Raw genomic sequence first — 27849 nt, 5'->3', positions numbered from 1 at the left:
AAATGAGAACCAGGAGCAAGGCATGTGCCATGGTAGGCTGTGGAGAAGCTCTAATCCACATAATGCACCTGGGATGGACAGGGACCACTGCTTTCCCCAGGGGGTCCTGATTTTTCTTTGTCTCTCACCCCCTTGAGGCCAGGTTCTTTCTACCTGCTGGATTATCTCCCTTCTTGCCCCATAGGGAGTTGACCTGGACCAATCTCAGCACCCAGGATGTAGGCCAGGGTGATATCTGACGGACTCCACCCAACCGATTTTATTTCCCCAGGGTGATCAATGGTCAGGTCTGAGGAGCAAAGAATGTGCCGCTGGGGTCCTCTGCTGTGCAGAGCCGGATGACACTTTCCTGGGTTCCTCAAGGCCTCTAGAGTACTTCTCTGATCCTTGGGTGACCCAGCCAATGGCTAAGAGAATTCTTAGGTGGCTCTCAAGGTCATGTCAACTCTAGGGCGCTTGGGATAAAGAAAGAATGAGTGTGTTGCTAGAAGGCACTTTTCAGACAGAAAAGCTGAAGGAGATGGTACCTCTGTCAGGGCTCCCACAGAAGTAGACCCTGAGATGAGCATTCGGGGTAGCTAGTTCATTTGGGAGTGGTCCTGGGAAGCAGTCTAGGGTGCTGGGGATTGGGGCTGGGAAGAGAAATCCAGTAGACCAGCTTCCACAGTGGGTTTCTGGAGCTCAGTCCCCTAGAGAGCCCTGGAAGGTGATAGAACCACATAGGGATGGGCCTCTGGGTGGCGAGAGAGTTGGACTATTTATATTCCAACCCATGAATCATTGGTGGAAGGCTGCTGGGGCTGGGGCAGTCCTTAGTGCTTCTGGCTGTGGCTTTGGAAGAAGTCCTTGGTACAGAGTGATAAAAGGTCTGAGGATGTGTGGGTCCCTGTTGGTCAGCACTAAAACTGGGTATTTGTTCTGGGCTCTTCCATTAGGGGCCAGTTAGAGAATAGCCCACTGCAGCCTTGATTCTTCTGGGTCATCCCAGGTTGAGGCATGAATTGGGATCTTATTCCTTTGCCTATAGTTCTGAGGCCTAGTTTTTGTCTGTATCCTGCTCAGGGCCTTACCCTTGGTCTGCTATGGAAGGTTCAGTCTTCCCACCCTTGCCCTGAGCCTGGTCAAGCCTAGCCAGGTCATTGAATAGCCGGTGTGTAGCCTGGAGGGCCATCTGCTAAAGGCAAGTGTGGGGGCCTGTAACTCCTGACACCCACTGGGAGTGGCCTCTGTTTTCTGGCATTGAAGCTTCTTTTCCCTGGACAGGACAGGGGCCACACAGGAAACATTGGGGTTTAATCTCTAGCTGTCCAGTTTTCTTGGTCTCTGCATCTTGGTGTTGCTTTGACACCATAGTGGCTGTGGCTGAGGACAGTGTGATGGCCCCTCACCTGGGAAAGCCCCCCAGCGCATGGCAAGGACTGATGGAAGTGTCCCCCTTAGAGCTGTGGAAAGGCCTGGTACTTCTGCATTCAGCCAAAGATTGCAAGGCAGCCAGATCCCCCCATTTTGTGGACTCTTTTGCTCAAGAATGGACTTTGTCTATCACATGTTTAGGCCTGGACTGTGTGGCTCCTCACCCTGGGCTGTGAAGCTCAAAGTGGGAAGGAAATTGACCATAAATTTCTGTTTGTATGCATTAGCCAAGTGCAAGGTAATCATCACCTTCAACCAAGGACTTCGGGGAGGGCGTGTGGTGGAGCTGAAGAAGATCGTGGATGAAGCTGTGAAGCACTGCCCAACCATCCAGCATGTCCTGGTGGCTCACAGGACAGACAACAAGGTCCACATGGGTCATCGGGACATCCCCCTTGAGCAGGTGTGTTTGCTTTGCTCTGTACAGTTGGAGGAGGAGGGGTAATTATTGGGTACACTGGGTCTGAGTTCAACCCAGGTTGAAAACTGTGGTTTTCAACCTGGGTCCCCTAAATGTGCTCAGGGTTCCCCAGTGGTATCTGATGGGCTTATATTGTGGTTGGGAAGCTGGAACTCAGATGCAAAAAACGTACTGAAACAGTGTAATAGAAGTGACTGGATCCTTCCCTTTGTGTTCCCTGCATCTGGAGTTGAAATAAGATAGGATAGAAAAGGCAAACTGAACCCAGTCTGCCAAGTCCTTTAGGCATCAGGTGAGAGGTGTTTTCAGAGAGGGTGAATGGGGGCAGAGGTTAACTTCCTTGGATGGGACTGTGTATGTCTTCCCCCTTCCAGGAAATGGCCAAGGAGGACCCTGTGTGTGCCCCAGAGAGCATGGGCAGTGAGGACATGCTCTTCTTGCTGTACACTTCGGGGAGCACTGGGACCCCCAAGGGACTCGTCCACACTCAGGCGGGCTACCTGCTGTATGCCGCCCTGACACACCGGGTATGTGCCTTGTTGGGGGAGGCTGAGGGTGCGAGGAGTCACGCCTTTGTGGCTGGGCTCTGGGTAGGGGGCCTTCAGAGCCTGGGTTAGGGCTAGAACTCCTGCTATAACCTAGCACCTGTATGTGTGAGGGCCTAACATTTCTCCTAGTATGTTTGGGAGTGGGGTGCTCTAAGTTGTGACACTGGCACTCTGCATAGGTGGGTGTGGAGCCCGAGTTTCTGTGCTCGTTGAAAGAGTCCGGGTCTCTAATCTGAGGCTCACTGCTGGCCTTTAGCCCCTTTGCCCCTGTGTCCTTGCTATCGTTTGCTCTGGAGGAGTCTGGCTCTCCCCAGGCCCAATATGCTCCTTTTGCTACAGCTGTGTTCTGATGCTCAGGGGCCCAGGTGTAAGTACCTAAGTGCCCTCCTGGGCCCCTTCATCCATAAGAAATGTAAAAAATCATATTTTACAACTGAGTTGGTATAGAGATGGATATGCTACTTTTACATATTAAATGTCTACTTCTACTTAGTATATCTTTTTTTTTCTTTTTTTTCTGGTGTTTAAAGAAAGTAAAACATTTTCATATGCCCTTAAAGGTATTCTGGGCTTGGATCACTGGGGCCACATTTTAAAAGTAAAATTAGAAAAAAGATTTACTTTTCTTAAGGAAACCCAAGTCCATTATGTGGGAATTGTATTACAGTGGACCACCCTTTAGGGCCTATAAAGAACATGGTGTGACATGCTTTTATTCTCATAAATGCATTTAAAAAACAGGCCTGATTTGAATGTGGGTGGGTTGGGGGGAGTTTGTGGTTTAATGGGCATCCCTGATCACTTGAGGAATAGTTGACACTTCCTAGGGAGGATTTGGTTTCAAGATAGTGTTTATGGACCTGACTGCTGCAAAAATTGAAACTTAGCTCTAGCTGGTACCAGCAGCACAGGGAAGTGACTGGCCTGGTGACCAGCAAGCCCAGGCTCATCCAAGAAGGGCTCAGACATTGGTCCTGGGTGGTGCTGTCTTTCCTTCCTTGGCTCCCTTCCTCTGTGCTGACCACATTCCTCCCAGTGGCTGGAGAGAGCCTCCTAGCCCCACCAAAGCCCAGGCCCCCATTTGGACCCAGTCACTGTGGCTGGGGGTGGGGGAGGAAGGTACTGATTGGCCAGGGTTATTCACATAGGAGATGAATCTCATGAAATGAATGTGGCAAGCAGCAGGGGCTGGGAGGCAAGTAGCAGGCATGCACACTGCACATGACACAGTCTCTGAGTGGCAATGTACTGGTCCCACTGGCAGCCACCCACACCCAGGACTAACAATGTTGAAAGTGAGCCCGCAAGATGGATGTGGTACAGAACTAGGCAGAGCAGACAAGGTATTACTTGAGCCCAAATGAATAATAAAACAGTTGTCTTCTGCTTCCTGGGTCACCTGAACATGCCACAGAACATTCTTGACCTCCGTGTTCTCTGGAAAACCCCACCTTTCCTCAGCTTTCAGTGGGTACATCATGTAAATAAAAATACCTTGGAAAATATAACTACTAAGAGCAAATACCAAGAACTTCACAGAGTAGATCAAATTGTTTCCACCAGTTTATAGTAAAGTTAACATTAGGGAAGCTATAAATGTGGTGAGAGATTCTTTTTTGTGTTTTCCACTTGTTGCCAGAACCCAGTCTATATGAGCACAAGAAGTCAGGGTATAGGTATCTTTTGAATTTCTCTTCAATAAGAGATGTTTTTTTGAAGCATTAGGAATAGAAACTTTCAACCTTTTGTAGATGAAAGCATGAGCACATGTAAAGGACATTAGGACCGTTGGTTCTTCAGGGAAAAGGATAGTTGGTTCTATTGGTTCCCACGGGGGTGGGAACTCAGGGTAGCCTGCTGGGCCCTTTGGAGCATGGCTGGCCACAGGCACTTGTTCCCGTTCCCAGAACCGTAGGGAGAGATATCTCCAGCCCCAGGGAAGAGTTGGCAGTTTGGGTCCAAGTTGTACTAAAAATTCTTTTGGTCCCTGAATGCTGTGGGGCTTAGGAGGTCAGCATCCTGATTCTCCACTGCAGTGAAAGCACAGTCCTCCTTGAAAGAGTCATCCCTCCCCCTTGGGTCACAGCTGCACAGGGCCCAGGCTGTCTCAAGACCACTGTGCTGTATGTGGACTCCTGGAGAATCTCAGTGTGCATTCGGGGCAGCAAGAAACTGGGCCACTCACCCGAAGATTTAAAAGAAAATCTTTTCATTGGAAAACAATACAGAGTAGAATCCAGAAAACCATCCAAATCAAGTGTGTGGCTTGAAGAATTATGAAAAGGCAAACCCCACTTTGGTCACGTAAGCCCTTCCTCCCTGTCTGACTACAGCCCCTCCCTGTATCCTGACTGATAGCGTCATGGTCCCATGTTTCCCCTCTTCTAGCTTTGTCACCCAGTATGTGTCCCCTGATCCTATAGCTTACTCTTGCCTGCTGATGCTTTTTTGAGATGTCTTTTAAGGCTTTTTTAACCTGTTGTTTCTCTGTCCCTTCCGTTTCCTTACACTTTTCTGTGGCACCCAGCAGTTTTATCCCTCTGTCCTCTGTGTTTTCTGAAAAGGGACATTCAGATTCAGGCTCTGGTGGGACCCTGTGGTGAGAATACAGGAGACATATAGTCTCTCTGCTCAGGCTCTCAGAAGCTGATGATGCTTGAGGCATTTCTTGGTCTTTTTGGCTTTCATGTTTTTGTAATTTTTAAGGGATCTAAGAAGATTGTGATATAACTAGTGCAGGGTGCCCTTATTTTAGACTTATAACTAGATGGTATTTTACCTGTGGGTACACTTGTGGCCACTACCTGCATCCAAATGTGGGGTATCTCCAGCCCTTAAAGGCATGAAACCCCCCCAAAGCCCCCCTAGCAGGGCCGGCACTTGCACGACCTCCAGCATACAGATTAGCTTTGGTTGGCTGGGGCTCACCCAACATACACCTGGAGTCTGGCTTCTTTCACTGTTGCTTGCGAGAGTCGGCGTGTTGTGGGTGACAGTAACTGTCTTGTCACTGCTGTAGCTGCACAGAGCCCCAGCAATGCACTTGTTTTTCCTGCTCTTGGTAGCCTTAGGCACAGCTGTGTTTTGCATTTACAGAACAGTGTTAGTGACCTGTGGGAATGTGGGGTGACAGGCTCCTGATGGCCTCTCCTATTTCTGCAGCTTGTGTTTGACTACCGGCCAGGTGACGTCTTTGGCTGTGTGGCCGACATTGGCTGGATCACAGGACACAGCTATGTGGTGTACGGACCCCTGTGCAATGGAGCAACCAGCGTCCTTTTTGAGAGTACCCCGGTTTACCCTGATGCTGGTGAGGACTGGGGATGCACACAGGGTCCCCCCGAGGGAGCTGGAGGAAAGAGAAGTTCACAGGAGGGTGGGGTAGAGGTCTTTGCTCTGGCCCGGCTGTGGTCCTTGTGGTCCTGTGGCATAGCTGCCGAATTCTTCGCCCTGCGAGGTGGGCTGGGGCTAGGGGTGGTGTCTGCAGTAGGATCAGATAAGTCATAGATTTGTCACTGAAAGCCATCTCAGGACAGCCCACTCCAGCGTTCCTGTCCCCCTAGCAAACTGGGTGCCTTTGGCCATCCCCTTAGCACTGTTCCTCTCTCCTCTCTGGCCACCTAACCAGATCCAGCCCTTCCTCAATCCCCAGGACAGCTGCCAACCTCCCATTACCCCAGACAGAGGGGACTTTATCCAGCTCTGTGCCTGTGCTCTCTGTCAGACAGCATTGCCTGTGGCCTGGAGCCACGTCCGTGAATGGAGATCACTTTGAGGACCCACATCTTGTTCACTTTGGCATCTTCCTCTGAGGCAGCACAAAACCCCAAGAATTTGTTGTAATGCCATGGAATGGTGGTGGCTCTGCCAGGAGGCTCTTGCCAAACCCTCCACGGTGCTAACAGTGATGTGTGTGGAACTTCTTTGTCATCTCCCCTGCTCCTCTCCAGCCTCCTGATGGACTAGGATGCACTCTCAGATAAATGTGCAGGCCATCTTAGATGTGATCTCAGGCATGTCACTTCAGCCCCTCGAAACTCTGCTCACTCTGTGTGTAGAGCCATGGTCGCTAGTTGTGGGGGATTGTGGGGAATCAGGTGAGTAAGTGCTAGAGAATTGCCCTGCTCCCCAGGGCTCACTCAGTGGTGGCTGCCGCTGTGCCAGGGGAAGCACCAGTCACCCCTTTAGAGACCATTTTGGTGTGACTGAACACAAGTTCTATGTCAGTATGGCGTGGGTTATTTTTAAAATTCACAGTGATACCTCTTTGAACTGATCCTTGCTGTATCTTTTGGGTAACACCCTGTGAATGCAGCCATCCAGAGCCAGATGGAGGCTATTGCCAAATGTGCTGGCCCTGGATGGGGGGTATGCTGGGAGATGATTGCCATGGGGAGCCCCTTCTCAGAGGGCTCCCTTCCCATTTCATCAATGGGTCGTTGGGATTCCATTTCTGTGAACACAGGTATTTGCCTGTATCCAGTGCACAGTAACTGTTGACTGATTTCTAAATAGGTTAGATAACGTGTGGTGAACTCAGACTGACAGTGAACTTGGGCTCTTCTGTAGGTCGATACTGGGAGACGGTGCAGAGGTTAAAGATCAATCAATTCTATGGGGCCCCAACGGCTGTCCGGCTGTTGTTGAAATACGGCGACTCCTGGGTGAAGAAGTATGACCGCTCTTCCCTGAGGACCCTGGGGTCAGGTGAGTGACCCACTGGAGGGTAGAGCCAGTGAAGGATTCCAGATGGCTTTAATCATGAAGGTTGTGTGGCTGTGTCTGTGGTGAATTCAAACAGTGCCAGGCTAAATAGGAAACAGAGGTCCCTGCCCGTAAGCAGCTTCCTGGAGGCTCTGGCTGATCGTGGCCTGGGGCACAACACTCCAGACGTTTCTGTGCTTCATCTTTATTATGAAAACCTGGTAAAGAAGCTCAAGCCCTTCTTTAGTGGCCGCATGGGATTGCAGTATGAGGGGAATTGACTGTGGGTCACGAAGGTGCTCCCCTGTGCTGGGGGCCGACAACCCCCAAGGACTGTGGTAAGCACACTGTGCTGTGTGTTGCTCTTGCTGTAGATATTTCCAAAGCAGAGGCTTTCGAGATCCAAGATTATCTCTGCTCTTGATTTTGACAGAGGTGGCCAAGCCCCATGAATGCACTTTGGAAAGAGGATGTGGGGTTATTTCAGGTGATATGGTGAGGTGGAGGGTACCCAAGCCCTTTCTGTCTCCTTTTCCTGACTCCTGTCATTTCTGCCCCTACACATGCTGTCAGTAGGGGAACGGGGCGGAGAGTGGTGAGTCTGAGATGCCTCTCTTGGCACATTCCCTCTGTGGAGGGTGAAGCCTGCATGTCGTGAAGGGAGTCATGTGGTTGGAGAACATCTACCCTCCAACGCTGGGGCTGTGAGGTGCTCCTGCACTCTGGGCCTGGCAGTGCTTGGGACCTGAGGGCAGGTGGAGGGCCACAGAAACTCAGATCCTCCAGGTGCCATCTGCAGACCACCTAAGTGGGCCCAGGAGCTAGGTCAGGTTAGTGGTGAAGGGAGGTTTGAGTTTCCAGACATGCTTTGCTAAGGAAGACTCACAAGGACCCCAGTGACAGGGTAAATGCTCCAAGTGCTTCGGAAGGAGGTGCCCAACCCTTGCCTTAGAGTGGGGGAGCCCATCCTAGCTCAAAGCTGCCTCATCCAGGCATCCCCTTAGCCAGACAGGCTTCTGGGGTCCTCACTCCATATGTCACCAGACCCACTTCCTCTCCTAGACCAGGCATGGAGCAGCTCTGCAACAGGGAGCACACACGGAGCCTTCTCCAGACTCTGTATTTTGCTGGTGTTGTGGGCACTTTCCTGCCATGTAACCAGCGCCAGGAGGAGAGTGCTACAGGGGTTCCCTTGGGACCTGGTTGTTACTAAGTAGTGCTGGCAGGCAGACAAACAGCACTGGGCACCTGCTCACATGGGAGGAATGTGGACCAGTAAGCTGCATGCTTGGCCAGGGCCCATGTGGTGCTGTTCCCCACTGAGTCTCTGCCGCTCTGGCTGCTTCCTGACATCTGAATTAGCCCTCACAGCACACCACGCTGCGGGCGAATTGACTTCATTTAATCCTACCATTCAGCAGAACCCAGCTTCCTCAGGACTTTTACCCCGAGATTTGCTTTACACTTCTTTTTAACTTTTAATTTCACAAGTGACACATAGTTCTTCTCTTACTGAGAAAAAGAAACAGTTGGAACACTGTCATGCATGACATCCTCCATGAGCGTGGCTCCAGGCAACCATGCTGCTTGTGCCCCTTCTGAGCCCTTCTGCACAGTCATGTTCCCGTGAGAGACAGTATGGTTCTAAGATGTCTGCTTTCATGTAAACATGATCATGGTCTGGTGGTCTTGCCCCTGTGGTTGGAGATCTGGGCTGTTGGCAGTTTCTCAGTGAACCTCGTGGCAGCCTCTTAACATCCTTGTGGGTGTGGGTGAGTGCAGGAGTAATGCATACAACAACCAGCCCCCATGTGACCAGCACGGGACCCCCTGGCCAGGTCAGGCCGCGGTGCATTGTGGGTCGTCCTGAGCAAGAGGAAACGAGAGTGGGAGTGTTTCACTGTTCTAGCAGTGGTATGTGTAAGCTGTTCAATTCTGGCTGAGTGCCAGTCTTATATGGCTGTTTCATTAGGGTCATAGCTTAGCCACTGGGGCTGCACCACTGACTGGGTGGCTTATAAAAACATGAATTTATCTCTCACAGTTGTGGGGGCTGGGAAGTCCCAAATCAAGGTGCCAGTATGATTGTCTTCTAGGGACGGCCCCCTTCCTGGGTTTGTAAATGGTGCCTTTTCCCTATGTCCTCACGTGAGTGAGGGGGAAGAGGGAGCTCTGTGTGGTCTGTTTTGTAAGAACACTAACCCCATTCCAGAGGGCTTCATGACCTCCCAAAGTCCTTACCTCCCAATACTATCATCTTTGGGGGTTAAGATGTCAACATATGAAATCTTGGTTGGGGGACACACACCTGGAGATTATAGTGGGTAGACACTGAGAAGTTGGGTTGTAGAGTCCTAGGGTAGAAAGCCATTTATTTGTGTGTGGGGGGGCATAGATACATAGCAGTTGTTATATTATACACATAGTTGACCTTTGAACAACATCTGCTTGAACTGTGTGGGCCCTACTTAACACATGGATTTTTTTCAATAAATACAGTACAGGACTGTAAATGTATTTTCTTTATGATTTTCTTATATTTTTTTAAAGATTTTTTTTAAAATTTCTTTTCAGCATAACAGTATTTATTGTTTTTGCACCACACGCAGTGCTCCATGCAATCTGTGCCCTCTCTAATACCCACCACCTGGTTCCCCCAACCTCCCACCCCCCACCTCTTCAAAACCCTCAGATTGTTTTTCAGAGTCCGTAGTCTCTCATGGTTCACCTCCCCTTCCAATTTCCCTCAACTCCCTTCTCCTCTCTAACTCCCCATGTCCTCCATGCTATTTGTTATGCTCCACAAGTAAGTGAAACCAAATGATAATTGACTCTCTCTGCTTGACTTACTTCACTCAGCATTCCCGTCCATGTTGCTACAAAAGTTGGGTATTCATCCTTTCTGTTGGAGGCATAATACTCCATAGTGTATATGGACCACATCTTCCTTATCCATTCGTCCGTTGAAGGGCATCTTGGTTCTTTCCACAATTTGGCGACCGCGGCCATTGCTGCTATAAACATTGGGGTACAGATGGCCCTTTTTTTCACTCCATCTGTATCTTTGGGGTAAATACCAAGTGCAATTGCAGGGTCTATTTTTAAATAGAAGCTCTATTTTTAAATTCTTGAGGAATCTCCACACTGTTTTCCAAAGTGGCTGCACCAACTCACATTCCCACCAACTGTGTAAGAGGGTTCCCCTTTCTCCATATCCTCTCCAACACATGTTCTTTCCTGTTCTGCTAATTTTGGCCATTCTAACTGTTGTAAGGTGGAGATATAGTTATTTGATATATATAGAGAAAGAACAGGAAAGGGAACATAAGCAGGGGGAGTGGGAGAGGAAGAAGCAGGATTCCTACCCAGCAGAGAGCCCGATGTGGGGTTTGAACCCTGGACCCCGGGATCATGACCTGAGCCAAAGGCAGACTCTTAATGACTGAGCCACCCAGGCATCCCTCTTTATGATTTTCTTATTTTTTTTTTCTTATCTTCGTCTTACTTTCTTGTAAGAATACAATATGTTGATACATACAGCATACAAAATGTGGGGTGAATGTTTATGTTATCGGTGAGGCTTCTAATCAACAGCAGGCTATCAGTAGTTAAGTTTTGCTTAACTTAGTTATATATAAACAAAGTCCCAGTTATACTCAGATTTTTGGCTGCCTAGGATGCTGGCACCTCAACCCCTGTGATGTTCAACCACCAACTGTTGTACATGTATCTAAAACTGCCACCTAAATCAAGCCTTAGAAATTTCCAGACCAAAGAACATTCCCTTACGGCCCCTCCCAGTCAGTAACCACCCACCACCCCCTCACACACACCTTTTGACCATGCCTTGCAGGGACTGATGTGCTTGTCCTTGAACTTTGCACAGCTGGGTTCAGGCGGCCTATGCGGCTCCTGCATCTGCAGGGCTGCAACTATCTGGGCAGCCCTGCTGAGGGTGGCTGCGGTTCTGTTCTTGTGCTCTTGTGCTGTGTATCTCGTGGACACTGATAGTTTACTTCTCTGTCCCCTTCTTAATGGCACTTATGGTTTTTAACTGCGGTGATCCTCCTTGTGTGTGAGTACATCTACTTTCTTTTCTATAGGTCATACGCCAGGAGTGATGTTCTTGAGAATAAGATAAGTGTAGGTGTAGCTATAGTAGATTTCCACCACAGCTTCCTAAGTAGTCATATCAGGTGTGTGCGCTGCTATGTGTTAACAGACACATGCGGTTTCTCCCAGCTGGCATACCAAATTACGCTCCTGTACTGTACTGTTTCTCTCACTTTCCTTTTTTTTTTTTTTTTTCTTTTGTGAAGTGAAGTGGAAGTGTATTAAGTGAAGGTGAGAACAGGAAGGAAAGAATAAAGCTCTCTAGAGGGAGAGGGATTCTGATTGAGCTGCCAATCAGTCTTTCATGGTCAGTCTTTTATAGGAAACCGACCAGGGAACTGAAATCTTTGATTTTACCACTGATGATTACTTCTCCTTTGAATATCTCATCTCTGATATCTAAAGCAAACGTGGTTGTCTGCTTCCGTTCCCTTATCTCTGGTTTCCTCACACCTCAGCATTTCTGGGATTTTGGGTAAGCCTAACATGTAGCCCCCTACCTTTCTATCCCTACCTGGCCCTGCCTATCCCTTACTCATTTTTCATGTTTACAGCACTCCTAAAGGTAACCCTGAACCCATTAGCAGTCACTCACCATCTCTTCCAACTGCCCTTTCCCCTACCCCAACTCTAAAACAGCCATGAATCTAACTTTCTGTCTGTCTAGAGTTCCTTATTCTGGACAGTTCATATACATGGAATTACATATAAGGGTGTTACACACAACTAATGAATCACTGAACACTGCATCAAAAACTAATGATGTATTTTATGTTAACTAATTGAACATAATAAAAAAATAGAAAGCTACTGACCAAAATCGGAAAATAAAATAAAATAAAAAGTAAAAAAAAAAAAAAATTTAATGAGGGGTGCCTGGGATGTTTAGTTGGTTAAGGCTATTTAAGGTTTCTTTCTCTCACATTCTAGGCAGCTTTTAAAATTTTTGACCTGATGGTGAACATATCTGGTAATTTGTATTTTTTGGCACCACAAATGTGATGAATCTCACTGTTTTTTCAAGTTTCCTCTTACGTCCTTTAGGGAAATTACAGAGCTGTTTTCCCTGTAGAAACCTATCCTTTTTGGTTTCAGGTTTATTGAGGTCTATTATATTGTTTCTCCTTTTATGTGTGGTTTCAGTGGGAGAACCGATCAACTTTGAGGCTTGGGAGTGGCTCCACAAGGTGGTGGGGGACAGCAGATGCACGCTGGTGGACACGTGGTGGCAGACAGGTGAGAGTCCCCAAGGAGAAGGGGCCCAGGCATGCCTTCAGAACCTGGTGCCAGGATCACTCGCGGTGTATGATAGCACGTGAGAACATGTGGCCGAGCCCAAGTCTTGGAGGGTCAAGTGTGAGTGAGGCTCTGCGATTGCCATCCAACACCGCTAATGCCTCAGCCCCTCAGCACACATGGTGGTTGGAAATCCCAGTGTCTGGAGTGAGAGGCAGAGCCAGGCTGAGGGGTTCCAGCTGGAGGACTCAGGATATGTAATGACATCTCTGAGCCTTGGGTTCCTCATTTGTGAAGTGGGGGTGCTCCACAACAGGCCCTATAAGGATGGAGGGAGGTGATAGAACTGCTGTATATTGTCCGAGGCCTGATAGGTAGTAGGTGCTTAGCTAAACGGTCATTTTCCTGCTGGGCCCGCATGCCCAAAATAAGTACAACTGATGCAGATGGGCTGACTGTAAGGGACCAGAGTCTAAATTTAGATTTTAGTGGGAAAGCACTTTGTTTTTCTCGGCCATTTGGTTTTTCTCTACCCTCTGTCCTCTGGGGTATCTGACTTACTGGGATGTTCAGGGCAAGAGACCACCACTGATGTAATAAATGTAGCCAACTGGGATCTTGTTCTTCAAGAAGCCAGAAAGTGAGGCAATGAAAATAGCTCCGTTCTCCATTTGGGAAGGCTCAGAATGGAGGCTTTCTGCAACTGAGTCTCCTGAGGCATTTCCATGCAGGCTGAGAGAGGGAAATGCCAAAGAAAATACTTGAGAACAGAACTGTGGGCATTGCTTTTCATTGTTTAGAGTGTGGGGGGTGGGGAGCACTGGCCCAGAAGCAGTTCATTTCCTCTGTCTTCCTGTGCAAGCAGGTGGACTCTGTCCTTTTCTGCAGAGCTGAGGATGAGGGGAGGCAGCACCTGTCCCTGTGGAGTGCCCCGGCTCCTGGGACTGACCCCTCTGCTTTGGGCCCACATCTTATTTCTGCAGAACCCAAGTCTGGTCTTGCCTCAGAAAGATATCTTTGTGTCACTGGGGCCAAATAGGGATAAACACCCATCTCCCACCTGGGGGCAGCACTTGTGTGTCCATTGCGGACCCCTGATGTCATGTCTAGATAAAACATCTCAGTGTGCACTTCTTCTCTATTTTCCCTGCAGAAACGGGTGGCATCTGCATTGCGCCACGGCCCTCAGAAGAAGGAGCAGAGATCCTCCCTGGCATGGCAATGAGGCCCTTTTTTGGCATTGTCCCAGTGCTCATGGACGAGAAGGTAAGGCCTGATGGAGGCATCCCCTTCTGTGTGCTTGCCCTGTTGAGCTCCTGGTGCTCCTGTATGCCTTCCTGGCCTCCCCTGCCCACTATCTCATGTTACACAGGCCCAGCTCTGGTGGGTGGCAGAAGGGTGAGTGTTCACTGCAGCGTCTCCTCAAGGACATACACTTGAAATCCCCGCATAGAGTGAGCCCTCGTCCTCCTGGACCTCCATCTCAGGCTGGATTCTTGCAGAGGCGAAGGGCAGTTCCTTTTGGGACACGCTTGTCATTTTTCACATTCCTGTTTTCACGTATTTCTCTGGTACTTCCATCTGTCATTTCTCAGAAGAACATTATTAATTCTTTGCTTCTCAAGCAGAATCTTCGCGTTCTCTCATACATGGGTTTCTGGGTCCACAGGGAAAAGTCGTGGAGGGTGGTAATGTCTCTGGGGCTCTGTGCCTGTCCCGGGCCTGGCCAGGCATGGCAAGAACCATCTATGGAGACCACAAGAGATTCATGGAGGCCTACTTCAAGCCTTACCCAGGTGAGCCAGCTAAAATGGATTGTATCATGCATTTCTCCACACCTTGGGGATCATAGGCTCAGAAGATGTCTTTAAGGTAATGATGACTGAGTGTAGTGCGGTAACACTTTGGAGTTGGAGTCCTGCCCCTCCCCCTCAGCTTTCTGAGCGTCCTGGTCTCTGGAGTGTGCAGCATCCCTGGGGTTTAAGTGGGGCTGCATGCAGAGCCTGAAGCACCCGCCCCTTGGTGTGCACACCACACCTTAGGCTACTAGGAAGGAAGAATGAAGAAACCACTCCAGAAAACTGGCCTGATGTCTAACTGCAAGTTTTCTTCTGGCTTACTTTTTATTTTTTTCCTAGTTTGCTTTATGTCATTGGGCTGGAAGATTATATACACATTGTGCCTGTTGGAACCCTTCATTTTCATTCTCAAGTTTGTGAATGAGCCTCACTTTGGGGACTGCTTGGGTGTGCTCTTTGCTTATCATCTACTCCTCAGATGTTTGCAGCTGTGACATGGCCAGAACTCTGCCGATTCGGAGCCACTGCCCTTTCTCTAGCACACAGCCAGATGGTCCCATCTAGAAAAGTGACTCTGCAAGGGGTTGGCAGAAGGGTGGAGAGGCAGGAAGTCAACAGAGCTGGGGTTTTGGAGATTTCTTCCATAGAGTGAGGTCAAGATGTCTGTCATGCTGTGTCCTTCATGTATGGATGGGAGCCCTGCTCGGTTCTGGTTCAGAGGTATTGCTGCTGAATACCTCTGCATACCTCTGAATACCGCTGCACCCCACTGTGGTGCAGGCCACTACTTCACTGGTGATGGGGCGTACCGGACAGAAGGCGGCTACTACCAGATCACGGGGCGGATGGACGACGTCATCAACATCAGCGGCCACAGGCTGGGGACTGCAGAGATCGAGGACGCGATGGTGAGCACAGTTAGGCCTCCTTTGCTTGGGTAGCTCCGGGAGGCCTTGGATTGACCTATGTGCTAACTCAGGCAGCTGGTTCATCTGCATGTTTTGTTTTGTGTTCTAAATAGTCTAACCATCCTGCTGTGCCAGAGACCGCTGTCATTGGCTATCCCCATGACATCAAAGGAGAAGGTGAGCGCCCACTAAAGATGCTCCTCATTCCTGGTCTCACACACACTGTGGCACTTTGTAAAAGGAACGGACTCTGGGAATGGGTTGTCGGGGTTTTGTATGCATCAAGCTGTTGCTTTCTTCTGTCCCAGGTAAAGACTTTGGGTGAGGAGACTTGATAGCATGTATGTTAGACAAGGGTCCGATTTCTGAAATGTCTTAGTTCTGCTGTCCTTTAAGGGCACACATCCACAGGAGCTAGGACCTAGTGGGCCCCTGCTGATCTTGGGAGTTTCCTCCTCTGTCCACGTGTGCATGGCAGCTCATTTTATGGAGGGTGCCCATGAAATATACAGTCCTGCTCACAGCATCTCCTTGCACGTGCTCGGGCACAGTGCCCCAGGCAGCTGCCATGGGGGCTGGCAGACAAGACAGGCCCTGGTGTGGGCCCTTGTGCAGCGCTGGGATTCTTTTTGGAAGAATCTAACCTGTGGTTCCCACTGCAGCTACTGAATGATAACCAGAATAGTCTTTATTTGAAGACACCCCTTATTCTAAAGTCTCCCAGTATCTAAGTGGGTGGGTCTGGGCAGGGGCAGGGTCACCTGAGTATTGTAATGCCCAGTGCATGGTGGTCACACTCACTTGGCCTGGTGTGACCTGGATGCTTGCTGACTATATGCCACACTGCTGGGCAGGCCATCCTACACTGCCTGGCCAAGCACCCTGGTACTCTTGCCCTCTTGCTGTCAGGGGCATCCTCTGTTTCAGCATGCCCCGGGGTCATCAGCCTTCCCAACACATTTGTGTGCTACAGTTCCATTAACTACTCAAACACCTTATCTAAATTGACCCACTCTAAAATTTAATATTCATGTAAACACTTTTTAAAAAACGACTTTATTTACTTATCAGAGAGACAGAGGGAAAGAGGGAAGGAAAGAGAAAGAGAGAGATTGAGAGCACAAGTAGGGGGAGTGACAGGCAGTGGGAGAAGCAGGCTCCCTGCTGAGCAAAGGGCCCAATGCAGGACTTGATCCCAGAATCTTGGGATCATGACCTGGGCAGAAGGCAGACACTTAAGAGATTGACCCACCCAGGCGTCCTCTTTGAACACTTGAAAACTCATTTTTCACTTTCCCTGGGAAGCATATGTCCATGAGGCTGGCCTCTTCCTTAGCAGGAGACTGGAATGCATGAGAGCAGTCAGGGGTAGGAAGGAAAGGAGGGAAGGGATAGAAACAGGTCCTTTCATGTGAGACTCAGAGGCCTTGGGTCAGCTTGCATCCCCATTAACAGAAGCTACAGCCCAAGTCATTCTGGGATCAGTAGGCCTTCTACTACCCATCAGGCTTCTGGGGAGAATGTCTGTATCATGCTTATAATGATACACATTTTTCTGATTTCTGACGCATTTGAGCACCTATGCATTCATAATACATGAACAACAGCAATATCTATTGGTTACTTCTTTATTCCCACTCCCTATGTTTTCACGTGGTCTGGCTGAGGAGAGTTCCTGATCTGGTCTTGTCTGATTAGGACCCAGACTTGGCGAGGAACAGAAGTCCCTGCCTCATAGAGCTTACACGCTGGAGGGACAAGGTGTGGAGGGGAGAGACAGACAATAGGGAGTAAACACAAGCAATGAGGAAACTACATAATAGGTTAGGTGATGTGTGCCATGGGGAGAATTAATTAAGATGGGATTGGATTGGTGCAGGTATACACAGGCTGAATGTATGCAGGCACTTCATGTATGCAAGGGGCACTGCAGGTCCTTGAGGGAAGATAGACTGTTCACAGTGCTGCTGGGATGGCTCATGTGGAGAAACAATGGAATTCAATCTCTGTGTCTCACATATGCAAGATTATCCCAGGTGGATTGAAAAGAAATGTAGAGTCCTGTGAGAACCGCTGTTAATCCTTTCTGAAACATGGTAGGCTATTGACAAATGAAACCTAGTGTTTCTGGTAAAATATGGGTTTGTCAGCACTGCCCAGCCAAGCTTCCAGCGAGGATGGAGCTCGCTGTCCAGGACAGTAGCTACAAGCTACAGATGGCTCATGCCACCCAGGAACTACATGTTAACCTTAATTTCATTTACATTTAAATAGCTACTGTGGCTAGGGCCCACCATTTTGGACACATACCCATAGTGGCACGTGCTATGTTCTCATGCACCATGTCAAAGGATTGGGCAGTACGTCTCCTGTGAACCCACATTATGGGCTACTTCACAGGCACAAGTGTAGCAGGAGAGGTTAAGTCACACCTTCAAGGTGACATCCCCTTCCAGTCAACACCAGAGCTGAAGGGAGCTCTCATCTACATGTTGACTTCACTGGGCTGCTCATAAGAGCTCTTAGAATCGCTTCCACTTTGAGAAGAAAAAAAAAAAAAAAGAATCGCTTTCCACTTTGGATGAAATGGAAATGCATCTTTAGGGCTAAAGGAAGAGGCTGTTACAGGTCACCAATACATGATTTATAGTTCCTTAAGATATATGATGACTTGTGTACAATGCTCTGCCTTGGGAGATGGTTCATGGTTGAACACACCCCAAACCTTTGACTCCTTTCAGTTGCATTTGCCTTCATCGTGTTGAAGGATGACACAGGTGACACAGACGCCGTGTTGAAGGAGCTCAGATCTGCAGTGGCCACCAAGATCGCCAAGTACGCCGTGCCCGATCAGATTCTGGTGAGTGGCCCCTGGCCCTCTGGTGCGCTGGCACTGTGTTGTAAGCCTCCTTCTCTACTCCCACAAGTAACAGCCAACAGTGAGCCCTTCCATCAGCAGCAAAATGGAGGTTAGCTGTTGGTTTCCTGGGAAATAGGTGGGGAAGGTGAGTTGCTGCATCCTCAGAGAGCGGGTGAGGCCAGAAGACCTCACAGCCAATGTTTACAAAGCTCACCTGTCCACAGGATCATGCTGGGGAGGATTAGGTGCTCTCTTACTTTGGCATGCGGAGGCCAGTTATAGGAGCAGGGCTGGGTGGCGAAGAAAATCAGAGATTTTACTTATGTATCTTTTACATGTTTTTGTTTAAATTCCATTTAGTTAACATACAGTGTAATATTAGTTTCTGATGTACAATGTAGTGATTAGACACTTCCATACATCACCTGGTACTCCCCATAACCAGTGCACTCCTTAATCTCTATCACCTACATAACCCACCCCTGCCCTCCCCTCTGGTAACCATTAGTATGTTCTCTATAAGTAAGTCTGTTTCTTGGTTCACATCTCTCTCTGTCTTTCCCCTTTTGCTCATATATTTTGTTTCTTAAATTCCACATATGATTGAAATCATATTGTATTTGTCTTTCTCTGATTGAGTTATTTTTGCTTAGCACTATATTCTCTGGCTCCATCCATATTGTTGTCAGTGGTAAGATTTCATTCTTTTTTATGGCTGGGTAGTACTCCATTGGATGAATGGATGGATGGATGGACAGACAGATGGATGGATATCACATCTTCTTTATCTGTTCATCAGTCAATGGACACTTGGGCTCCTTCCATAGTTTGGCTATTGTAGATAATGCTGCTATAAATATCAGGGTACATGTACCCCTTCAAATTAGTGTTTTTGGATTCTTTGTGTAAATACCTACTAGTGTGACTGCTAGATTGTAGGGTTATTCTATTTTTTTTTAAGATTTTTATTTATTTATTTGACAGACAGAGATCACAAGTAGGCAGAGAGGCAGGCAGAGAGAGAGGAGGATGCAGGCTCCCTGCTGAGCAGAGAGCCTGATGCGGGACTCGATCCCAGGACCCTGAGATCATGACCTGAGCCGAAGGCAGCGGCTTAACCCACTGAGCCACCCAGGCGCCCCAGGGTTATTCTATTTTTAAATTTGAGGAACCTTTATACAGTTTTCCAGAGTGGCTGCACCAGTTTGCATTCCCACCAACACTATAAGAAGGTGCCCCTTTCTCCACATCCTTCCCAACATCTGTTCTTTCGTGAGTTGTTGAGGTAAGCCATTCTGACAAGTATAGGTGATACCTCATTGTAGTGGTGATTTGTATTTCCCTGATGATGAGTGGTGTCAAACATCTCTTCATGTATCTATTGGCCATCTGTATTGTCTTCTTTGCAAAAATGTCTGTTCATGTCTTCATTTTTTAAATTGGATTGTTTTCTGGGTGTTGAATTTGATAAGCTCTTTAAATTTTGGATACTAACACTTTATCAGATATGTCATTTGTGAAACATCTCCCATTCAGTAGGTTGCCTTTTTTTTCCAACTGGAAACAAGTAATATTATTTAAAACAAATAATAAACAGCATATAGAACATGAAAAGATAAAATAAGAGTTAATATGTACCAGAGAGAAAGAATATATGGGGCAGGGGATGACACATTCTAGGGGGGCTTTGGGGTCAGGCTTTTCCTGGTGCAAAAGTTTTTATTTTGATGAAGTCCAAATAGTTTATTTTTGCTTTTCTTTTCCTTGCCTCAGGAGACCTATCTAGAAAGAAGTTCTATGGCTTATGTCAAAGAGGTTACTCTCTGTGTTCTCCTGTTGGATTTTTATGGTTTCAGGACTCATATTTAGGTCTTTAATCCATTTTGAATTTATTTTTGTGTGTAGTGTAAGAAAGTGATCCAGTTTCATTCTTTTGCATGTTGCCGTCAGTTTTTCCCAATACCATTTGTTGCAGAGTTGGTGGTCTTCTTCCCATTAGTTATTCTTTCCTACTTTGTTGAAGATTCATTGACCATATAGTTGTGGGTCATTTCTGGGTTCTCAGTTCATCTTTGTGTTTATTTTTGTGCCAGTACCGTACTGTTTTGATCACTACAGCTTTGTAATATAAGTCGAGGCCTGGAATTGTGATGCTTCCAGCTTTGCTTTTCTGTTTCAAGGTTTATTTGGATATTTGGGGGTCTTTTGTGGTTACGTATAAATTTTAGAATTGTTTGTTCTAGTTCCTGTGAAAAATGCTATTGTATTTTCACAGGAACTGCATTAAGTGTGTAGTTGGTTGGGTAGTTTAGACATTTTAACAGTATTTGCTCTTCCAATCCATGAGCATGGAATATATTTCCATTTCTTTGTGTCATCTGCAGCTTCTTTCATCAGTATTTTATTCAAACCTTTTTGGTTAGGTTTATTCCTAGATATCTTTCTGGTTTTGGTGCAGTAGTAAATGCGATTGATTCTTTAATTTCTCTTTCTGCTGCTTCATTATTGACGTATAGAAATGAAACATTTCTGTATTTTGATTTTGTACTCTGCGACTACTGAATTCATGTATTAGTTCTTGCAGTTTTTTGTTGGAGTCTTTTGGGTTTTCTAAATAGAGTATCATGTCATCTGCAAATAGTGAAAATTTTATTTCCTCCTTGCTGATTTGAATGCCTTTTATTTGTTTTTGTTTGATTGCTATGGCTAGGACTTGTAGTACTATGTTGAGTAACACTGGTGAGAATGGACATCCCTGTCTTGTTCTTGGCTGTAAAGGAAAAGCTCTTAGATTTTCCCCACTGAGGATGATATTAGCTGTGAGTTTTTTGGGGGGGGGGCCTTTATAGTGTTGAGGTCTGTTCCCTCTAACCCTACTTTGTTGAGGGTTTTTTATCATGAATGTACTGTATTTTGTCAGATACTCTTTCTATACCTATTGAAATTATGATTTTTATCCTTTCTTTTATTAATATGGTATATCACATTGATTTGCAAATATTATACCACCCTTGCTATCCTATCCTACTTGATAATGGTGAATGATTTTTTAAATGTATTGTTTGCTAGTTTTTTATTGAGAATTTTTACTAGGAATAAATCCTACTTGATAATGGTGAATGATTTTTTAAATGTATTGTTTGCTAGTTTTTTATTGAGAATTTTTACATCTATGTTCACCAGGCATATTGACCTTTAGTTCTCTTTTTTAGTAGAGTTCTTTTTTCTCTTTGGATTTAATAAAGTTTTATTTTCCAAAATGTACAGTTGATGGATTCTGTTCATTCATGTTTACCAGCAGCAGGGGCATCTCCACCCTTGGTATTTCTGGTGTAAATTACTTGAGTTCTGTGCTTTGAAACAAGATTTTAATGAGGCCTTTACTAAGGATCCCCCGAACAACTGCCCTGGCCAGGGAACCTTGAATCTTCAGTCTCCCAGAGACAACAGCAGGAGTCATAAGCTTATAGTTGGGAACTTGCTTATAGAGATTGTCATATGTCACTTTTTCAAGCAAGACCAGGTTATTGAGCTTGTCCCAAACTTTGTCTTTGGACCCCTTTTTTCTGGCCTCACTTCTGGATTTGTTCAATTAGTCTTTATCTTTTTTGGCTGACTTCCCAGCATCTTTCTTCTTCTTGTCCTTGGGCAGCATGGTGAAGCTCAGAAAACAGCAGCCACACTGCAGCCTGGCTAAGATGTCAGACAGTAAGTTAGTGGAATCTTTACCTGGTTTTGGAAGTTTTCCTTCCTTTTCTATTTTATGGAATGATTTGGGAAGAATAGGTATGAACTCTTCTTTAAATGTTTGGTAGAATTTGCCTGTAAAGCCATCTGGGCCTGGACTTTTGTTTGTTGAGAGATTTTTTATTACAGACTCAAATTCTTTGCTAGTGACCAGTCTGTTTAAGTTTTCTATTTTTCCTGCTTCAATTTTGGTAATTTATATGTTTCTAGAAATTTATCCTTTTATTCTGCTTGTCCAATTTGTTGGAATATAGCTTTCCATGATATTATAATATTGTTTTCTTTCTGTGGTGTTCGTTGTTATTTCTCCTCTATCATTTGTGATTTTATTTGGGTCCTTTGTCTTTTCTTTTTGGTTGGCCAGAAGTTTATCAGTTTTATTTTTTCAAAGAGACAGCTCTTGGTTTCATTGACCTCTCCTAGTGTTTTGTTTTGTTTTGTTTTTATTATGTTCAGTGAGACAACATATAGTACATCATTAATTTTTAATGTAGTATTCAACAATTAATTAATTGGGTATAGCACCCAGTGCTCATCACCACACATGCTCTCCGTAATACTCATCACCTGGTTAACCCAGCCCCTGAACCCTTCCTGTTTGAAACCCTCAGTTTGTGTCCTAGTGTTTTTTTTAATTTTCTATATAATTTATTTTTCCTGTGATCTTTATTATTTCCTTCCTTTTCCTGGATTTAGGCTTCATTTGTTGTTCTTTCTTTAGCTTCTTTGGGTTTAACGTTAGGTTGTTTATTTGAGAATTTTGTTTCTTTTTTTTTTTAAAGATTTTATTTATTTATTTATTTATGATTTTTTTTTCCAATTTATTTATTTTCAGAAAAACAATATTCATTATTTTTTCACCACACCCAGTGCTCCATGCAAGCTGTGCCCTCTATAATACCCACCACCTGGTACCCCAACCTCCCACCCCCCCACCACTTCAAACCCCTCAGATTGTTTTTCAGAGTCCATAGTCTCTCATGGTTCATCTCCCCTTCCAATTTACCCAAAAGCACATACCCTCCCCAATGTCCATAACCCTACCCCCCTTCTCCCAACCCCCCTCCCCCCAGCAAATTTATTTATGATTTTTTTTTTCCAGCATAACACTATTCATTATTTTTGCACCACACCCAGTGCTGCATGCAATCCATGCCCTCTATGATACCCACCACCTGGTACCCCGACCTCCCACCTCCTGCCCCTTCAAAACCCTCAAATTGTTTTTCAGAGTCCGTAGTCTCTCATGGTTCACCTCCTCTTCCAATTTCCCCCAACCCCCTTCTCCTCTCTATCTCCCCATGTCCTCCATGCTATTTGTTATGCTCCACAAATAAGTGAAACCATATGATTGACTCTCTGCTTGACTTATTTCACTTAGCATAATCTCTTCCAGTCCCGTCCATGTTGCTACAAAAGGAAGATGTGGTCCATATACACTATGGAGTATTATGCCTCCATCAGAAAGGACGAATACCTAACTTTTATTTATTTATTTGACAGAAAGAGATCACCGTTAGTCAGAGAGGCAGGCAGAGAGGTGAGGGGGAAGCAGGCTCCCTGCTGAGCAGAGAGCCCGACGTGGGGCTCGATCCCAGGACCCTGGGATCATGACCTGAGCTGAAGGCAGAGGCTTTAACCCACTGAGTCACCCAGGCGCCGGAGATTTTTGTTCTTAATGTAGGTCTGTATTGTTAGATACTTCCCTCTTAAGACTGCCTTTGCAGTATCCCAGAGGTTTTGTACTGTTGTGTTTTCATTTTCATTTGTTTCTATGTTTTATTTTTCCTTTGATGTCCTGGTTGACCCATTCATTGTTTCATAGCATGCTGTTTAACCTCCATGTATCAGTGATTTTTCCAAAGTTTTTCTTGTGGTTGATCTCTCATAGAGTTATGATAAAAAAAAAAAAAAAGGTGCATTGTATGATTTCAGTATTTTGTGTTTGTTGAGGCCTGTTTTGTGACCTAATATGTGATCTATTCTGGAGAATGTTTCATGTTCACTTGAAAAGAATGTGGGGGCACCCAGGTGGCTCAGTGGGTTTAGCCTCTGCCTTCAGCTCAGGTCATGATCTCAGGGTCTTGGAATCAAGCCCTGCATCGAGCTGTCTGCTCAGTGGGGAGCCTGCTTCCTCCTCTCTCTCTGCTTGCCTTTCTGCCTATTTGTGATCTCTGTCAAATAAATAAATAAAATCTTTTTTAAAAAAAGAAAAGAATGTGTATTCTTCTGTTTTAGGATGGAATGTTCTGAATATATCTGTTAAGTCCCTCTGGTCTAGTGTGTCATTCAAAGCCACTATTCCATTATTGATTTTCTGTTTAGATGATCTATCTATTGGTGTATGTGGGATGTTAAAGTCACCTACTATTATTGTATTGTTATCAATTAGGTCCTTTATCTTTGTTATTTTTTAATAAATACTTGGGTGCTTCCATGTTGTAGACGTAAGTATTTACAATAGTTTATTTTCTTATTGGAAATCCCCTTTATGCTTATATAGTGTTCTTCTTTGTCTCTTGTTACAATCTTTGTTTGTCCAAGATAAGTATTTTGTCCAAGATAAGTATTACTAGATGTTTCTTCACCCCCTCACTTTCAATCTGCAAGTGTCTTTAAGTCTAGAATGAGTCTCTTATTAGCAGCATATAGATGGATCTCTTTTTTTATCCATTTTGGCACCATGCATGTTTTGATTGGAGTGTTTGGTCTGTTTAAAATCAGAGTAATTATTATTGCTTTCATTTATTTATTTGAGAGAGAGAGAGAACATGCAGGAGTTGGGGGAGGGGCAGAGGAAGAGGGAGAAGCAAACTCCCTGCCGAGCAGGGAGCCTAAAGCAGGGCTCAGTCCCAGAACCCTGAGCTCATGACCTGAGGCCAAGGTAGATGCTTAACTGACTGAGCCACTCAGGTGCCGCGATTCAGAGTAATTATTGATAGACACATATTTCTTGCCATTTTATTACTTGTTTTGTCATTGTGTCTAGAGATTGTCTCTGATCCTTTTTTGTCTTTGTCACATTTGGTTTCTCCTTTGCGCTCAAAGAGTCCCTTTTAAAGTTAAAAATAGAACTACCCTACAATCCAGCAATTGCACTACTATGTATTTATCCAAATGATACAAACATAGTGATTTGAAGGGGCACATGCACTGCAATGTTTATGGCAGCAGTGTCCACAACAGCCAAACTATGGAAGGAGCCCAGGTGTTCATCAATAGATGAATGGATAAAGAAGTGGTGTGTATTGGGCACCTGGGTGGCTCAGTGGGTTAAGCCGCTGCCTTCGGCTCAGGTCATGATCTCAGGGTCCTGGGATCGAGTCCCATATAGGGCTTTCTGCTCAGCAGGGAGCCTGCTTCCTCCTCTCTCTCTCTCTCTGCTTGCCTCTCTGCCTACTTGTATCTCTCTCTGTCAAATAAATAAATAAATAAAATCTTTAAAAAAAAAAAAAAGAAGTGGTGTGTATGTACACACACACACATGCACACACACACTGGAATATTACTCAGCCATCAAAAAGAATGAAATCTTGCCATTTGCAGTGATGTTGATGGAACTGGAGGGTACTATGCTAAGCCAAAAATGTCAGTCAAATAAAGACAAACACCACATGATTTCACTTATATGTGCCATTTAAGAAACAAAACAGAGAAACTTAGTGGAAGGGAAAGAAAAAATATAAAATGAAGGTAGAGGGGGAAGAAAACTATAAGAGATACTGATCTCTAGGAAACAAACTGAGGGTTGCTGGAGGGGAGGTGGGTAGGGGGAATGTATAACAGGGTGATGGGCATTTATGAGGGCACTTGATGTAGTAAGCACTGGCTGTTATATGCAACTGATGAATCACGAAATTCTACCCTGGTATAACTAATGATACAGTATATGTTAACCAAATTAAATTTAAATAAAGAATTTTTAAAAAGAGTCCCTTTTAATATTTCTTGTAGGGTGGGTTTAGTGGTCACAAACTCCTTTAGTTTTTGTCTGGGAAACTCTTTATATCTTATTCTGTTCTGAGTCACAGCCTTCCTGGATAGAGTATTCTTAGCTGCAGATTGTTCCATTCAGCACTTTGAATATATATACATACATCTATATATGTATCTATATGTCTATATATAGATATATGAATACACACATACACACGGTTTCCAAACACATCTGGCATCAGTGTGGAAAACACGTCACACCCCTATCTGAGGGAGTCTATGTTGGGAGTCAGGTCTGGGGAAGAATGGGGCCACCTTTCCAGTCCCATTAGGTTTCCACTCCTTTCTTTATTAACATTTTCCCCACAGTCTTCATTGGTTCAGAGCAGATCCGTGGAGGTAGGAGTGGCCCCGGGCTCATCTGGTATTACACAAATTCAAGCTGTTGGCCTGGAACAGAGTTTCAGGGAGACCTGAACTCCCATAGGTGATCTCACCCCTCTCAAAGATGGGTTACTGTTAAATAAGCTCAAAACACAGCTCTTAGCATATTCCTGTTGACATTAAGGGGGTCATGATTGTTTGAAAATGTTAAATGCTAAAATTTCAAACACTGAACAAGACAACATTTTCTCTATAGTAGCTCTTACCTCTTATGTCAGCAAAAAGCAACCTTGACCTCGGCCAGTGGGTAGAGACCAGTTGCCATGGCATATGCATGGTTCTGTTGCTACTGGGGACCTGTCAGTAATATAGCAAATGGGAGACAGAGGTATCATCAGTGAGGCAGACGTGAGTATGGGTCTAGACCTGCCTGAAGAAGGGCTTCAGCAAAACCCCTAACATATGGTTGATCCTGACCTTTGGGTTGATATTAGTTTATGTCCAGACTGTGGGAAGAAAAAAAAAGAGAACACAGGCCTTTGTGTTCTCTAGGTTTGTTCTGGCAGCTCAGTCATTCATTCCTGAGTCCCTAGTGAGCGTGTCATCCCTGGGGCAGAACCTTTCCTATCCCAACACAATTGGATACTGCTGGGAGTCTGGGTACCACCCAAACTTGAATGCTGTACCTCTTCCTTGCCAGGTAGTGAAGCGTCTTCCAAAAACTCGGTCTGGAAAAGTCATGCGGAGGCTCCTGAGGAAGATAATCACAGGCAGAACTCAGGATCTGGGGGACACGACCACCCTGGAGGACCCCAGTGTCATCACAGAAATCCTGAGTTCCTACCAGAAGTACAAAGACAAGCAAGCTGCCTCTCAGTGATGGCCTCTAATCAAGACCCAGCCTATACCCTTAACTGTCCTTCTAGAATGTAGTTCTCAGATTTGCTCATTTCCTACTATCTCAGAAGCAGTCCTCTCCCAGAGCATAACCCATACTTCCCCAGTGTGAAGTCTGTGCTAAGCCCTGCCTTCTTACTGCTGAGAACCTATGAAGAGGTACTATGAGACATGCTTAGCTTTTGTTTCCCCTTGTCCTGGATTTGGTTTCCTGGAATGAAAATCACTGTCATCTCCATTTCTGTGTACCTCCTGGCAGCACAGGAAGGGGAAAAGCCTGGTAACATGTGCCTGCTCAGATGACTGAGAACTAGAAGCAACCAATGTTTTTTCCCCCAGATGCTTCTAGATACAAAAGGCAGAAATTTTATTTTTATACTTTTATATTTTGGAAGAATGTACAAATACACACATGTAGTATGTGGATTTACATGAACATGCTCTTTGTAACATTTAGAATTGTGAGAATCTTTTGTGCCTCTGCTCATGAGAAAATATGAAGATGGTCAGAGGGTACATTTTTAATGTTTGGCATATTGGGGAATCCATATTGGAAATGTTTATACCTCTGTCTAAATATAGCTATCTTGAGAACTTTCAAGCTTGTAGCATCCTTTTTTTGTGGGGGAGCATATATTTCTATTTCCCTTGGTTTATGTATAATAAAATCTAACTCTTAAAATTGATCGTATGAATGTGCTGATTTTAGTTCTAGAACCATTCATGTATTGTTTCTCCAAGCTGTGAAGTGGAAAGTTTTCCCTTTCCACCTTGGATGCCTCCTGGTAGGAAGTTAACATGCCCCAAATATGTGAGGATGTTCAGGGAGGGAAGCCAATGAAAACTCAGGTGACTCCTCATTACGGCACTAATTTGGCTAGAT

At 45.6% G+C, this 27849-nt stretch overlaps 1 protein-coding gene and 1 pseudogene across 1 annotated transcript in view; one reads left to right on the top strand and one right to left on the bottom strand.

Moving 5' to 3' along the window:
• Nucleotides 1-27652, top strand: part of ACSS1 (acyl-CoA synthetase short chain family member 1) — a 62227-nt gene extending 34575 nt beyond the window's left edge. Inside the window, exons 4-14 of the mRNA XM_044263580.1 lie at nucleotides 1641-1816; nucleotides 2209-2361; nucleotides 5545-5692; nucleotides 6952-7089; nucleotides 12343-12435; nucleotides 13589-13701; nucleotides 14105-14231; nucleotides 15015-15142; nucleotides 15256-15319; nucleotides 17884-18002; nucleotides 26770-27652. Coding sequence (XP_044119515.1) covers nucleotides 1641-1816; nucleotides 2209-2361; nucleotides 5545-5692; nucleotides 6952-7089; nucleotides 12343-12435; nucleotides 13589-13701; nucleotides 14105-14231; nucleotides 15015-15142; nucleotides 15256-15319; nucleotides 17884-18002; nucleotides 26770-26949 — 1439 coding nt within the window. The 3' untranslated portion in view covers nucleotides 26950-27652. The remainder of the gene's footprint in view (nucleotides 1-1640; nucleotides 1817-2208; nucleotides 2362-5544; nucleotides 5693-6951; nucleotides 7090-12342; nucleotides 12436-13588; nucleotides 13702-14104; nucleotides 14232-15014; nucleotides 15143-15255; nucleotides 15320-17883; nucleotides 18003-26769) is intronic.
• LOC122915829 lies at nucleotides 21284-21657 on the bottom strand (annotated as a pseudogene).
• Nucleotides 27653-27849: the final 197 nt, after the last annotated feature.

Source organism: Neovison vison, chromosome 8, assembly GCF_020171115.1.
Source record: "Neovison vison isolate M4711 chromosome 8, ASM_NN_V1, whole genome shotgun sequence".
NCBI classification, from domain to species: Eukaryota; Metazoa; Chordata; class Mammalia; order Carnivora; family Mustelidae; genus Neogale; species Neogale vison.
The sequence above is the reverse complement of the archived record's forward strand: the minus strand, read 5'-3'. Positions and strand labels throughout refer to the sequence as shown.